The 16,523-nt window shown below is 42.3% G+C and overlaps 1 protein-coding gene across 4 annotated transcripts in view; it reads right to left on the minus strand.

Moving 5' to 3' along the window:
- Positions 1-16,523, minus strand: part of SLC9D1 (solute carrier family 9 member D1) — a 46,418-nt gene that overhangs the window by 11,943 nt on the left and 17,952 nt on the right. For all 4 annotated transcript variants that reach the window (XM_077296942.1, XM_077296944.1, XM_077296943.1 and 1 more), the window contains 5 exons: positions 11,373-11,558; positions 10,974-11,102; positions 9,956-10,048; positions 4,328-4,514; positions 456-573 (listed from right to left, as the gene is read on the minus strand). In XM_077296942.1, the coding sequence (XP_077153057.1) occupies positions 456-573; positions 4,328-4,514; positions 9,956-10,048; positions 10,974-11,102; positions 11,373-11,558 (713 nt within the window). The remainder of the gene's footprint in view (positions 1-455; positions 574-4,327; positions 4,515-9,955; positions 10,049-10,973; positions 11,103-11,372; positions 11,559-16,523) is intronic.

The raw sequence follows: 16,523 nt of genomic DNA on the forward strand, positions 1-16,523 counted from the left end.
ATAAATGAAGGAGTTACCAGTGTGAGACATGTAGAATAAGACAGTAGACAGTCAGTCATTACTTGTCTCACACTGGTATCTCCCCTTTTAATTTAAAATACCGGTAAGCTCTGGATGCAGATTTTTAGGCAGATCTGCGTCCAACCAATAGATCTTAACAGCTCATTTACATATCAACAAAAATGTGGATTGTTAATGGAATTATTTTATTCTCAGATTTCTCTGCTATCAAGACACCATTTTATTCAGCTTCCTATGCCCTACATGCCCATATAGGTGGCTGAGGAGAATTGATCCTACTAACAGATTCCCTTTAACAAAAAACTCAGTAAAAATGCTTTAATTGTTGATAAGGAAAACCTGGACACAGGGGCCTGAAATGTTTTTCTAATTTTTTTTTAGAGCACCCAAATATGCAGTTGGAGGACTGAACAGTAGGTAAAATAACACGTTACCTGGAGGAAGTGTTCCCTCCTGCTTGAATGAGAGTCGGCATGGCAGCAATGAAAAGACTAAGCTGGACATCCTGCATCACAAGCATACCCAACAAGACACTACTATAATCAATGTCACCTGCACAAACAAGGAGAAATACGGTAAATACTCCATTCACTAAAATATGACAAAGTTTTAATTGAATTTAATCACCAAAGAAAACTAATTTCATTATGGGACCAAATGGAGTTACTTCATAGAAAAGAAAGTGGTCAGTGCCAACCATGGTGCCTCCTCATGTATTGTGTCTGCACTGTACCAGCCCAGCTTCAGTCACGCTCGTTTCGTACATTCATCATCTGGCATTATTGGTATAGCTTTTCTGCAGATAAAGGTTGCCGATTATCTGCAGATGATAAACCTCACCCACAGTGACTGGTCGGTGACTTCAAAACGATGCAGTCAATGGTCATCCACGAGTCGGTGGGATTTGTCCACAGTAGAAGTCTGGTGGCCTCTGCAGTAAAAACTTTGCCCACCTGCAGTAGCACTAATCTGTGCAAGCCAACCAGTGTACCAGGCTGTGGCACAGGAGCAAAAGGGTGCGGACCCCTGAACTAGTGGAGGCGCAGATCTATAGTGTTGTTTTATGGACATACAGCTTCTGCACTGGCCTACAGAATGATACTTATGAGCATCAATTAGAGAACCTTTCATTGTAGATGAAGAGGAACATTGCCTGAAAACTGGCACAATCAAGGAATTCAAAAACTGCTTGGGGTTAAATATAAGTTGGTTAGGGTTAGTTAACCTTAGTGGGTTAAATAAAACTCTGTGTCAAGAGATTCAGCATTTGCTTTACCTTATTTGTGTATACAAATTTAACTGAAGCCAAAAAGAGACCTGCGGACAAGCCGGGCTATGATGGAACAGTATTCACTGTCATCTTACGTATCATACATTTCCAATGCAAAGCATTAGGACGGTCACTCCTGAAAAAAGACATACTGGAGCTTAAAGGTGTGAGCCACTACCTGGACAACCCCTTCTTAAAGGCAACAGTGCCCCATAGACAAAGGAAAGTATTCACTTCCCACACCGACACCGTTCGAGCAATGTCGGAACAGATTCTCCTAACACTCACAAGACAATCCTTTTTCTGGGCAGCGCCTAAATTAGTGTAGGTCTATACGAGTGGATGATCACGGCACATCGGAGCGGCAGCTCACCCCTACTGGGAGGTATTTCGTTCCTAGCCACTCTCTCTCACAACCCTTAAAGCAGGCAGTGATGTTGATCGCTTTACTTTTGCATACACATTTCACATGGAAAAAAAAATAAAATGAATGAATGAACCATGTTCCCTTTATTTTCTTGATGGTAAGCAAACATTATGCACTAAGCACTTTTTCGGAGTCTACAACAAATCACAAAAACAATTGAGAAGGGATTTTCATTACTGGACAGAACTGTGCACACAGACATGCATGATAGCAAAGCAAACACTAGACTGTTTCTTTAGGTCTTTATCTTTTTATTGCATAGGTGGCCCAGATTCATTAGATTTACACACACCCTCGTTTTTGAAGGTTTATTCCCACCCTGTTTGTTACTGTATCTGTGTATAATTCTTTCAAATCATGTATCCAATAAAATATTTAAAAAAAAAAAAACTTCTGCTGGAATCACTCTGTATCCTTAGGCAGTAAAGCACTGCTGGTTTGGAAAGTGTGAACTCAATGTTTGATCCCTGTATACAGTTGGGAAAGTTCCTGGTGCACATGTCAAAATAATCAATAGGGCTCCAGAATGTCCTTTCAGACTTTTTTGTGCCGGTATATAGAAGAATAACTTTCTCTTCTGTATGGAATAGTGCATTCTGCTGTACTATTCCATATATAGGGAGATCCAGTAAAGAAAAAATAAAGTATACTGTGCATCTATGGGCAACAAATACCAGGGCATCTACCCGCGGGATATAAAGGGTAATTCGTTCATTGTTTATTTGTGGTCATTATTGGCATTCTTGGTTATTTATCGTAAAAAAATCCAGTATCTTTACACATAAGTGGATATGTACCACAATGTATCATCAGAATATTCTAATAGCAAGTCCAAATACACCATACATACAGTCACTTCACACAAAAAATAAAGTTCTGAATCCTCTGCTTTTGCGGAGTCAGCACAGCAGTGTCACAACATTATGGAGCCTTGTTTCATTGTTGGTGGAGTAAACTGTCCTTTATAAGTAAATTTTTGGTGAAGAATCAACAACAAGTGGAACACAATTGTGAAGTTGAACGAAATTTATTGGTTTAAATTTCTGTGGAAATTCAAAAACTGAAAGGTGGGGCATGCAATATTATTCGGCCCCTTTAACTTAATACTTTGTTGCGCCACCTTCTGCTGCGATTACAGCTGCAAGTCGCTTGGGGTATGTCTCTATCAGTTTTGTACATCGAGAGACTGAAATTCTTGCCCATTCTTCCTTGGCAAACAGCTCGAGCTCAGTGAGGTTTGATGGAGATCGTATGTGAACAGCAGTTTTCAGCTCTTTCCACAGCTTCTCGATTGGATTGAGGTCTGGACTTTGACTTGGCCATTCTAACACCTCGATATGTTTATTTGTGAACCATTCCATTGTAGATTTTGCTTTATGTTTGGGATCATTGTCTTGTTGGAAGACAAATTTCCGTCCCGGTCTCAGGTCTTTTGCAGACTCAAACAGGTTTTCTTCAAGAATTGCTCCATCCATCTTTCCATTAATTTCAACCATCTTCCCTGTCCCTGCTGGAGAAAAGCAGGCCAAAACCATGATGCTGCCACCACCATGTTTGACAGTGGGGATGGTGTGTTCAGGGTGATGAGCTGTGTTGCCTTTACGCCAAACATATCGTTTGGCATTGTTGCCAAAAAGTTTGATTTTGGTTTCATCTGACCAGAGCACCTTCTTCCACATGTTTGGTGTGTCTCCCAGGTGGCTTGTTGCAAACTTTAAACAAACACTTTTTATGGATATCTTTGAGAAATGGCTTTCTTCTTGCCAATCTTCTATAAAGGCCAGATTTGTGCAGTGTACGACTGATTGTTGTCCTATGGACAGACTGTCCCACCTCAGCTGTAGATCTCTGCAGTTCATCCAGAGTGATCATGGGCCTCTTGGCTGCATCTCAGATCAGACTTCTCCTTGTTTGAGATGAAAGTTTAGAGGGACGGCCGGGTCTTGGTAGATTTGTAGTGGTAGGATACTCCTTCCATTTCAATATGATCGCTTGCACAGTGCTCCTTGGGATGTTTAAAGTTTTGGAAATCATTTTGTATCCAAATCCAACTTTAAACTTCTCCACAACAGTATCACGGACCTGCCTGTTGTGACCCTTGGTCTTCATGATGCTCTCTGTGCTTCAAAAAGAACCCTGAGACTATCACAGAGCAGGTGCATTTATACGGAGACTTGATTACACACAGGTGGATTATATTTATCATCATTAGGCATTTAGGACAATATTGGAACATTCAGAGATCCACAATGAACTTCTGGAGTGAATTTGCTGCACTGAAAGTAAAGGGGCCGAATAATATTACATGCCCCACTCTTCAATTTTTGAATTTCCACAAAAATTTAAAATAAGCAATAAATTTCATTCAACTTCATAATTGTGTTCCACTTGTTATTGATTCTTCACCAAAAATTTACATTTGGTATCTTTATGTTCGAAGCATGATATGTGGGATTGGTTGAAAAGTTCCAGGGGGCCGAATACTTTCGCAAGGCACTGTATATACACACACACACATATATTATACATATACACACACATATAGACACACACACATACATATATGTATGTGTGTAGTTTGTACACAAACTTGAAGGTCATTTAGTTACCATCTTTATCTCCTCGAGAGCTGCCTGCAAGGAACCTGGACACCAAGGGGGTACTAGACAAAGACAAACATGTTGAAATGAAGACACTCTGCGTAGGTCTGATTTGTAGGAAGTGTCCCCACAGTAAACCAAATGCAATCATTAAAACTGTCATGAAGCATGGGCCTTGCACAGCAATTTTCCATACCTAAGGGGTAAAAATAAATCATATTACATCTCACTGACAAGTAAAACTGACAATAGAGACAACAGTAGTTTTGCACATAACAATACTTAAAAGATCAATCGACAGTTACAATTTATTTTATCCTAACTTTTGTGTCCACAGCACTCATGCAAACCTTTGTATCTCCATGGTAACAGACTACAAATAAAGCCTGCACTTTTGATCCTGCAGTCATATTTATTTTTACCAGTCCCATTCTAATTGCTAATCTTAGTTGTAAACGTTTTAGAAAAAAAAATTTAATGCAAAATGTTCCCAGCCAAAAATGGCAACATGTAGTTTGCAAGGCAGTGGCATGAAATGTGGACTTTGCCGCAGCTATACAAGTCAGGACACTCCTGTTGCTAAATAGCAAAGTGTAAAAACTGGAAAGTCGGCTTTAGCCCTGACCCCGTGGCACTGTACATGCTCCAGACTGCCACTTACCTGCTGCCTGCTATTCCAGGTATAGTCTCTTCTGAGCCTTAGCTAAAGGGAGTGTCAGCACAGGATGACTGTTGAAATCAAGTGCTTCATGGCGGGGCCAAACATTTATATACACCTTACCGCCTGCTTGGTTTCCCTCCATCTCCGCCCTTCTCTGACGCTATGGAGCCAGAGCTGTCAATCAAAGATCAGGTGGATGGATGCGGAGGGAAAACAAGCAGGTGGGAAGGAGCACCTAAACGTTTGGCCATGCCATGATGCACCAAGCACCTTATGTGGTTTCCAGTGTCAGTCTGTGCTGACAGAGTCCCTTTAAACCTACAAATTAGGCCAGCGTCACACTCAGCGTATGTAAATACGTTCCGTGTTTTACGGCCGTAATACGCAGAAATGTTCCAAAAATAGTGATCCGTATGTCATCCGTAGGCAGGGTGTGTCAGCGTATTTTGCGCATGGCATCCTCCGTATGTAATCCGTATGGCATCCGTACTGCGATATTTTCTCGCAGGCTTGCAAGACCAACATCTAATGGATTTATGTGCTCAAATGTTCGTTAAAACATATATACAGTATGTATATATGTGTGTGTGTGTGTATATATGTGCATATACACTCACCGGCCACTTTATTAGGTACACCATGCTAGTAACGGGTTGGACCCCCTTTTGCCTTCAGAACTGCCTCAATTCTTCGTGGCATAGATTCAACAAGGTGCTGGAAGCATTCCTCAGAGATTTTGGTCCATATTGACATGATGGCATCACACAGTTGCCGCAGATTTGTCGGCTGCACATCCCAAAGATGCTCCATACAAGGCAGGATGGATCCATGCTTTCATGTTGTTTACGCCAAATTCTGACCCTACCATCCGAATGTCGCAGCAGAAATCGAGACTCATCAGACCAAGCAACGTTTTTCCAATCTTCTACTGTCCAATTTCGATGAGCTTGTACAAATTGTAGCCTCAGTTTCCTGTTCTTAGCTGAAAGGAGTGGTACCCGGTGTGGTCTTCTGCTGCTGTAGCCCATCTGCCTCAAAGTTCGACGCACTGTGCGTTCAGAGATGCTCTTAGGCCTACCTTGGTTGTAACGGGTGGCGATTTGAGTCACTGTTGCCTTTCTATCAGCTCGAACCAGTCTGCCCATTCTCCTCTGACCTCTGGCATCAACAAGGCATTTCCGCCCACAGAACTGCCGCTCACTGGATTTTTTTTCTTTTTCGGACCATTCTCTGTAAACCCTAGAGATGGTTGTGCGTGAAAATCCCAGTAGATCAGCAGTTTCTGAAATACTCAGACCAGCCCTTCTGGCACCAACAACCATGCCACGTTCAAAGGCACTCAAATCACCTTTCTTCCCCATACTGATGCTCGGTTTGAACTGCAGGAGATTGTCTTGACCATGTCTACATGCCTAAATGCACTGAGTTGCCGCCATGTGATTGGCTGATTAGAAATTAAGTGTTAACAAGAAGTTGGACAGGTGTACCTAATAAAGTGGCCGGTGAGTGTATATATGTATATATGTATATATATATATATATATATATATATATATATAATATAAATAAATATATATATATATATATATATATATATATATATATATATATATATATATATATATATATATATACATATATATATACACACATACACACACACACATGTATATATATATATATATATATATATATATATATATATATATATATATATATATATATACACATACATATACATACATACATACATATACACACACACACACCGTATATATACACACTATATATATCTATATATATCATTGAGACATATATATATATATTCTGTATTTATATTTAATTCAGCGCCAGATATGTGAAAATCCGGTAATTCAATTGCCGGCTTTTCATTTCTCCTTCACAAACCCGACATGATATGAGACATGGTTTACATACAGTAAAGCATCTCATATCCCTTTTTTTTTTGCATATTCCACACTATTAATGTTTGTAGTGTGTATGTGCAAAATGTGGGCACTCTAGCTTGTAAAATAAAGGGTTAAATGGCGGAAAAAATTGGCGTGGGCTCCCGCGCAATTTTCTCCGCCAGAGTGGTAAAGCCAGTGACTGAGTGCAGATATTAATAGCCAAGAGAAGGTCCATGGTTATTGGCCCCCCCCCCCCCAGCTACAAACATCTGCCCGCATCCACCCCAGAAAAGGCACATCTGGAAGATGCGCCTATTCTGGCACTTAGCCACTCTCTTCCCACTCCCGTGTAGCGGTGGGATATGGGGTAATGAAGGGTTAATGTCACCTTGCTATTGTAAGGTGACATTAAGCCAGATTAATAATGGAGAGGCGTCAATCATGACACCTATCCATTATTAATCCAATAGTACGAAATGGTTAATAAAACACACACACATTATTTAGATTTGAGGGTCATCAGGTGGATTACCAGTATAATAAAATATTACAACAACCTGTGTCTTTATTTCATTAAAATACTCATTGAGGAGTTTAGGACCTGCGATGACATCGCGGCTTGTGATTGGTCGCGTGAGCGGTCACATGAGCGGCACGCAACCAATCACAAGCCGCGACGTCATCGAGGGTCCTAAACTCATTCTTAGGAACGGAGGCTGCCGGTTACAATCGGTAAGGTCCAGGGGCCGCCGGACGGGTGAGTATATCGATATTTTTTATTTTAATTCTTTATTTTTTACATGAATATGGATCCCAGGGCCTGAAGGAGAGTTTCCTCTCCTTCAGACCCTGGGAACCATCCAGGATAGCTTCCGATACTTGTGTCCCATTGACTTGTATTGGTATCGGGTATCGGTATCGGCGATATCCGATATTTTTCGGGTATCGGCCGATACTATCCGATACCGATACTTTCAAGTATCAGAAGGTATCGCTCCACACTAGCTACAATGTAAATAAATAACTCAAGGCAAGGGATATGCAAAACTACACATGTGTGAAGATAGTAAAAATGTGCACATATACCCAAAACAATGGACATAATACCAGACAAATCGGAAATTCATATATAAACATAAAGAACAAAAACCGAACTGATGTCCATAAAATGATTAATTTTATTAAATATTAGTGACAAAAAATAACACTACATAAATTGGTAGGGGACGAGAAAGAAACCAAAAAAGTATGGCACAAAAAGGATATAGCAGCATAAAATGCACAGTCTAAAATATAACAGTACTATGTGAATAAATAAATAAATAAATAAATATATATGTATCATATAGTCGAAGACTGAAAAATATAGATGTAAGTTTGTTTACTCCTTAGCATACAATACCCAAAATTAATAATACATAAACATGTATATATGTGAGAAAAGTGCAAACACTAGTGCAAAGATAAATAAAGTGCACAGGTGCAAAAAAAATATATATGATGAGGTAAGCTGCTCGGGTAACAATTAACTGCAGGAGACTGCCATCTAGTGTCTAGGCACTAATCCAAGACAAGCTCAAATTGCTCCCCTTAAATAATTAATATGTTTACAAGTGTAACAATCCTAATAGGAGGAAGCAAAGAGAGAGACCCCCTGACGAAGGCTAGCGCCGAAACGCGCGTCGGGGACTGGCACATCCTGGATACAGCAGCATTGCAGGTACAAACTTGCCCTGGGCGCTTTCCCTTGCTCCACTCTTTGCTTCCTCCTATTAGGATTGTTACACCTGTAAACATATTAATTATTTAAGGGGAGCAATTTGAGCTTGTCTTGGATTAGTGCCTAGACACTAGATGGCAGTCTCCTGCAGTTAATTGTTACCCGAGCAGCTTACCTCATCATATATATTTTTTTTGCACCTGTGCACTTTATTTATCTTTGCACTAGTGTTTGCACTTTTCTCACATATATACATGTTTATGTATTATTAATTTTGGGTATTGTATGCTAAGGAGTAAACAAACTTACATCTATATTTTTCAGTCTTCGACTATATGATACATATATATTTATTTATTTATTTATTCACATAGTACTGTTATATTTTAGACTGTGCATTTTATGCTGCTATATCCTTTTTGTGCCATACTTTTTTGGTTTCTTTCTCGTCCCCTACCAATTTATGTAGTGTTATTTTTTGTCACTAATATTTAATAAAATTAATCATTTTATGGACATCAGTTCGGTTTTTGTTCTTTATGTTTATACTAGCTACAATGTGCTTAGCTCACGTAAAGGCAGAAAACTGGGCAGCGCTGGATGCGATCACCAGCAGTGTCCTAGGTCCCCAGTCAGGTGTGCAAACCATGCTGGGAATCCAGAAACACTCAAGGGACTAGACAGGCATAGCTGGACACCCCACACAAGGGACACTAATGTAGGGGCAGATAACCAGCTGACAATGTGGAAGATCAATGGAAAACCTTTATCGGGAAAGTCTCCGGAGGTACAATGCATTTTGGAGCTCCTTTATAAATAACAGAGAAGCATACCTGGGACTGGTGTCCACACAGAGCCTCCTCTCCCTTTAAGCTTTGTCCACTGACCACATGCTAATCATGGGGATGTCCGTTTCACCTCGCCTGAACACCATATTTTCCACTGCATTTGGGACACAAAGCTAAATTGGTCCCAAACAAATGTAGTCACGTGGATCATTTTCAGCAGAACAATCAAACATAACCCCAAAAACAAGGGAAATGTAACCTTCGGATAGTGACTAGTTTATCGCCGTTTCGGGGTTTTACATTCTCCATTGAAATACTGACTTACTGAAGTATTTATTGAGGTAAAGCCAGGAGTGCATAACATTTTACTCATCTCATCACTCATGGAGTGATCTATTTCAAGTGTTTATTTCTGATAATGTTGATGATTATGGCTTACAACCAATGAAAACTCAAAAGTCATTACCTGAGGAAAGGCCGGCTTACCAACATTAGCCTTGCAGCACGTAGCATTTTTGACTTACATTTACTGTACATTAGTAAGTAAAACGTACCAACCTTTCTCAGTTTTTCTGGGGAAAATTCCAATCCAACAAGAAAAAGTGTGAAAAAGACACCGAACTCTCCAAGAGTTTCCACTTGGACAATAGACTTAATGAGAAAAAAAAAAGAAAAGCAATGTGAGTTCACCATACACCATTATTTCAGAGGTTTTGGCTTTTATCTACTTTGCACCAGTCTTCTCCACGTGGATGATTTTCCATGTACTGGACATGTACTCCTGGTATACTTGCAGGGTTCACCTGTACACCCGTCTGGTCCTTATGACAATCTGGTATACAAACTTGCCCCTTGACTTCAATGGTTCTGTTATCAGTCAGAAAAAAGATACATGGCGCTTTCTTCATGGAGGTTAAAGGGTAAAGATCCCCACCAGTGAGATCTCCTGACATTTCGCAAAATACATCAGAAATGGAGGCGAACTATTCCGAAAGCAGGATTTCCTCGGCAAAAGTAAGTGCAAAAATGCTGCTTTTTTCCAGTGTGCACCAAAATAAGCAAACACTAATCTGTTCTGATTTGCTTTTTTTTTTTTAATGCATTTTCTCTTTATGTTATGTTTGGGGATTTTTTGGATTATTTATCCATCCCCCGTCTGTTATCCAAATTTTTTATCTTTTTTGTTTGTCAGTGCCACTTTTGCTATTGAATAAATCATGGTTATTTACTTATTGGGTGCGCACTCTGATTTGCTGTGCAGTTTTTGTCTTTTTCTTTGTATTTCACAACTCCCCTTAAACGCAGCAAAAAAATGCTGAGCTCAACAACATCTTTAGATGCACAGTCGGTATGAGTTTCCATGAAATCATATCCACTTTGCTTGAACTATTAAACACAGCAGATATCGTGCACAAAAACTGCAGCGTTTACACTTGGTGGGAACACGGCCTTGTAGGTTACACATATTTAATAAAGCAGACATGTCCGTAAAGATGACAGTCCGGATTAATATTGAGCTACTGTGTAAATTAAAATCAATGGCTCCCAGAACGTTTAGCACAAACTCCTACATTACCTTTATACTGTTTAATCCAGATGGCCCCAGGAGAACGCCACAGATGATATAGCCAAACATCGTGGGCAGTCCGATCATCGTACATGCCCATCCACAGGGCAGAGACACCATTACTATGGACACAATATCCTATAGGACAAAAGACTGCCTCAGTAATAGCATCAAAAGCAAATTAGGAAAATGGCTTACACTAATCATTCGTCCAAAAGTGAGAAGTGATTTATCGAAATCTTGGGGTGATCACCTTACACTGAACTTATAACGCATAACATTAGTGATTGATCAGCAATAATTTTTCGGTCAACATGGCACCTATGTCCTTTAAAAGCAAAAAAAGCTTCTAAATATTAGTATACAGATGATTGGTATACAATAAGGCGTCCATTCAGGAGGAGGTACCTTGATAAAATGGTGGTCAGCGCGAGGTATAGTGGAATCCCTGGGTTTGGTCAAAATGTACTGGTTATTTTGAGAGTCGATCAGCATACTGAGTCCCAAGTCGTCCTCCCCTTGGTGCTGGGATGTATTCCTCTTCACGTCATCCTCCTCTACCCTCAGGACAGCCTCCACATTTACACCACGTACCTATTTCCAATACAAACCCTAATTAGAGTGGTCCCATTAGGGCATATCAGTAAGCCAGTAATATAAAAGTGGATACTATGAAAGCTGTCAGGTTCATGGCCAATAATCCAATACGGGAGCATGGCTTCAGGAGGGGACATAGGCTCCAGAAGGTCATGTGCAAGAACAGCATATGGGCCCTTTGCAGTCCAATAACTCATCATGACGCACAATTCCACCGGCTGTGGAGATAGAATCGGGTCCCCTTACCTCTTGGGCCCAAATTGTATGTCTGTCCAGCGAGTGGTGAAGATAAAAAATAACTTTTAATGAAAATAAATTAAAAATATATCCATATATATGGTATCCAGCACTCAGTACACACTAGCTATAGAGCATAATGACGATCTACGCGTTTCGACCTGGTGGTCTTAGTCATGATCTGAGATCATGACTAAGACCACCAGGTCGAAACGCGTAGATCGTCATTAGGTTCTATAGCCAGTGTGTACTGAGTGCTGGATACCATATATATGGATATATTTTTAATTTATTTTCATTAAAAGTTATTTTTTACCTTCACCACTTGCTGGACACCTGCTTTTCTGTTGGATTCATTGTGGCTACTTCACCCTGGTCCGTGCGAGTTGTTTGGTGATCACACAGGAGGTCAAGATAAAAGACATGGTGAGCTGATTTTTTTTTTTTCTCTACCAAATGGTATGTCCACCCTTATGTGGCTTACAGAAACCAGATCTAGGATTTACATTGGCTGACTCCAGCTTGTTACAACTGAACAACTGTAGAAAAGTCAATCACCACCCTTACTGGCCCATTTACACAAACTGATGGGGACAGAACAACTACTGATAGGATGGTCATCTCCCCATACAGCGTCCTTGTTTACATGCCGATGGGGATTTCGTTGCCACATAAATGAACAGATCAGCTGGCAAACAAGCGATTTGCTTATTCCTTGGCGTGTTCTGCCTAGCCAATGATAGGAATAAAGAGTGTAAATAGAATTTAACTAAAGAAATATATCATCTATTTCATTCTAGTTTTATAATTGGATCTAGACATGCAGAAGATAAAGGGGTTTGTTTTATTTTGTTTTAAAGTTGTAGGTAATGATTTTTTAGATTTGGTGGCCATATTGAGTTAAGGTACCGTCACACTAGGCGATATCGCCAGCAATCCGTGACGTTGCAGCGACCTGGATGGCGATATCGCTGTATTTGACACGCAGCAGCGATCTGGATCCCGCTGTGAAATTGCTGGTCGCTGCTAGAAGGTCTGCACATTATTTGGTCGCTAGGTCGCCGTGTATCGCCGTGTTTGACAGCAAAAGCGACGATACCAGCGATATTTTACACTGGTAACCAGGGTAAACATCGGGTTACTAAGCGCAGGGCCGCGCTTAGTAACCCGATGTTTACCCTGGTTACCAGCGTAAAAGTTAAAAAAACAAACAGTACATACTCACCTGCGCGTCCCCCAGCCTCTGCTTCCTGACACTAAAGCGCCGGCCCTAAACTGAAAGTGAAAGCAACAGCGGTGACGTCACCGCTGTGCTGTTAGGGCCGGAGCTCAGTCAGCGTCAGGATGCAGAGGCTGGGGGACGCGCAGGTGAGCATGTACTGTTTGTTTTTTTAACTTTTACGCTGGTAACCAGGGTAAACATCGGGTTACTAAGCGCGGCCCTGCGCTTAGCAACCCGATGTTTACCCTGGTTACCCGGGGACCTCGGCATCGCTGGTCGCTGGAGAGCGGTCTGTGTGACAGCTCTCCAGCGACCACACAGCGACGCTGCAGCGATCGGCATTGCTGTCGCTATCGCTGCAGCGTCGCTTAGTGTGACGGTACCCTTAGACTCTTCCTTCCATCTCATGAGTACGTGCGCTAGGTGACCAGTGAATTACATGAGAAATATCAGTCTACTTGGCCTTTTTTACCCCATGGGGGAGAGGTCGTTGTGTAAAGATTAGAATTGCTATCTGAGACTAGACCAACAGAAAGTGCTCCAAACTTATCAAAGTGGTTCATGTGGTTAGATAAATCTGTCTAATTTTAAGACCACCTAAACTAAGCTCATACCACCTATTAGTTCAATTACTTTGTACAAAAAAACGCAGGTAACAATTTGGCACATGTTTTTGTACAGGGTGTTGGACCATTAAGCTCCTTTCCTCCCAAACCATTCAGCAAGGCCCAGCAACCGCACCCATCAAGCTGCAAAATGTGTCTAAAACACAAGAATGCAAGTCTTGGATAACATCTTTTTGGGCACAAATTACACCATAATATTTTTCACATTTACCCTTAAAAAAGAAATGTGCCACCATTGAATTTGTTGCAGTCCAGTAAAATGTAATAAAACTGGCACCCCAAAAAGATCACAATATAAAACATCACGGGGAATATTTATTTACACATTTTATATTTTAGTTGAATGACTGCTGACTGGCTAAAGAGAAGCCAATCAGTTTTTGAACATAGCTTAGGAAGGCCTCCTATACTTCCTATGAACACAGAACATTATTGTTCTCGGCAGCACATGTGCTGCTGAAAACTATGATTTTTAAGTGACCTTACAGAGCATTTTCCTCATTCTTTAAGCTTGGAAGTCAGTTTATACTGGTCAGATATCAGGAAACTAGTGTTACCGTATATACTCGAGTATAAGCTGAGATTTTCAGCCCAAATTTTTGGGCTGAAAGTGCCCCTCTCGGCTTATACTCGAGTCACGGTCGGCGGTGGGGTCGGCGGGTGAGGGGGAGAGAGCGTGTCGCATACTCACCTAGTCCCGGCGCTCCTGGCGCTCCCCCTGCCAGTCCCACGGTCTTCGGTGCCGCAGCTCGTCCCCTGTTCAGCGGTCACATGGTACCACTCATTAGAGCAGTGATGGGCAACCTTTTGAGCTTGGTGTGTCAAAATTCGCCAAAAAAACGAGCATAACTTGGGTGGTGTGTCACCTTGATAAAAAACCATAATTTTGCGACATGTATAGTTTAAATAACAAATATGTATAATTAGAATTAACTTACCTGCTTAGTGACTTCTTTGTTCATCTGTCAGTTGGTTTCTTTTGTTGGTCTTGCTATTATTTAACTTGTGTGGGGTGCCGTGAACTAAGATAAGTGAGGGGGAGGGGGAATTCTTCCAGTGATGGCGAACCTGTGGCACTCCAGCTGTTGCAAAACTACAATTCCCATCATGTCTTCACAGCCAAAGCCTTTGCTTTGAATGGCCAGCCATGATGGGAATTGTAGTTTTGCAACAGCTGGACTGCCACAGGTTCGCCATCACTGCCTCCCTCTCACTTATCTCAGTAATGGCCAATGACACCCCACAGTTCACTGGATGATGGTTGCTGTAGTAGTCACAGGGCCTCCAGACAGCAATCACAGGGCCTCCAGACAGCAATCACAGGGCCTCCAGACAGCAATCACAGGGCCTCCAGACAGCAATCACAGGGCCTCCAGACAGCAATCACAGGGCCTCCAGACAGCAATCACAGGGCCTCCAGACAGCAATCACAGGGCCTCCAGACAGCAATCACAGGGCCTCCAGACAGCAATCACAGGGCCTCCAGACAGCGATCTCCTCAGGCCTCAGAAGTGCAGCCTGGGACTTCTGGCCGGCGCAGCAGGGAGCAGGGAGCAGCGCAATGCCGCCCAAACAACACAGATCCGACGCAGAGGCCTGGGACTTCCGGGAGCTGCGCCTGGCCTACCGGAAGTCCCAGGCCTAGACGCTCTGCACCGGAGCTCTGTTGTTTGGACCCACAGACCTCCTGCATGGCATCCGATCCGATAAAAAATCGGATCGGATGCCATTGTTTAGCATTCCGATACCGCAAGTATCGGGTATCGGCCGATATTTGCTGTATCGGAATTCCGATACCGAGATCCGATACTTTTGTGGTATCGGGTATCGGTATCGAAACAACATTAATGTGTAAAATAAAGAATTAAAATAAAAAATATAGCTATACTCACCTCTCCGACGCAGCCTGTACCTCCGCGAGGGAACCGGCAGCGCTGTTTGCTTAAAAATCGCGCTTTTCCTTCCTTACGTGAAGTCCCGGCTTGTGATTGGTCGCGTGCCGCCCATGTGGCCGCGACGCGACCAATCACAGCAAGCCGTGACGTAATTTTAGGTCCTTCAGGATTTTAAAATCACGTTCTGGCTTGTGATTGGTCGCGTCGCGGTCACATGGGCGACGCGACCAATCACAAGCCGGGACTTCACGTAAGGAAGGAAAAGCGCGATTTTTAAGCAAACAACGCTGCCGGTTCCCTCGCGGAGGTACAGGCTGCGTCGGAGAGGTGAGTATAGCTATATTTTTTATTTTAATTCTTTATTTTACACATTAATATGGTTCCCAGGGCCTGAAGGAGAGTTTCCTCTCCTTCAGACCCTGGGAAAGAAGCAACTTCTATGGGGCCGCGGCCGGCGTGTCACTGAAAATGACTACGCGTGTCAGCACTGACACGCGTGTCATAGGTTCGCCATCACTGCATTAGAGAAATGAATATGGACTCCACTCCCATAGGGGTGGAGCCGCAAATTCATTCCTCTAATCAGCGGTAATGGTGACCGCTGACAGAGGAAGAGGCTGCGGCACCTGGAGACCAGCTGTCCGGGGGAAGGAGCCAGGGACGCCGGGAGCAGGTAAGCATCTCATAGTCACCTGTCCACGTTCCACCCGCCGAGCGCCGCTCTGTCTTCGCGTCCTCTTGTTCTGACTGTTCAGGTCAGAGGGCGCGATGACGCATATAGTGTGCGCGCCGCCCTCTGCCTGAACAGTCAGTGCAGAGAGACGCCGGGACGGGACGCTGAGGAGCTGCAAGCAAGAGAGGTGAGTATGTCATTTTTTTTTTTTTTTATTGCAGCAGCATTGTATATAGCACAGATTTATGTGGAGCATCTATGGGGCAACGGTGCAGAGCATTATATATATGGCACAGCTTTATGTGGAGC

Source organism: Ranitomeya variabilis, chromosome 3 (genome assembly GCF_051348905.1).
Source record: "Ranitomeya variabilis isolate aRanVar5 chromosome 3, aRanVar5.hap1, whole genome shotgun sequence".
NCBI lineage: Eukaryota > Metazoa > Chordata > Amphibia > Anura > Dendrobatidae > Ranitomeya > Ranitomeya variabilis.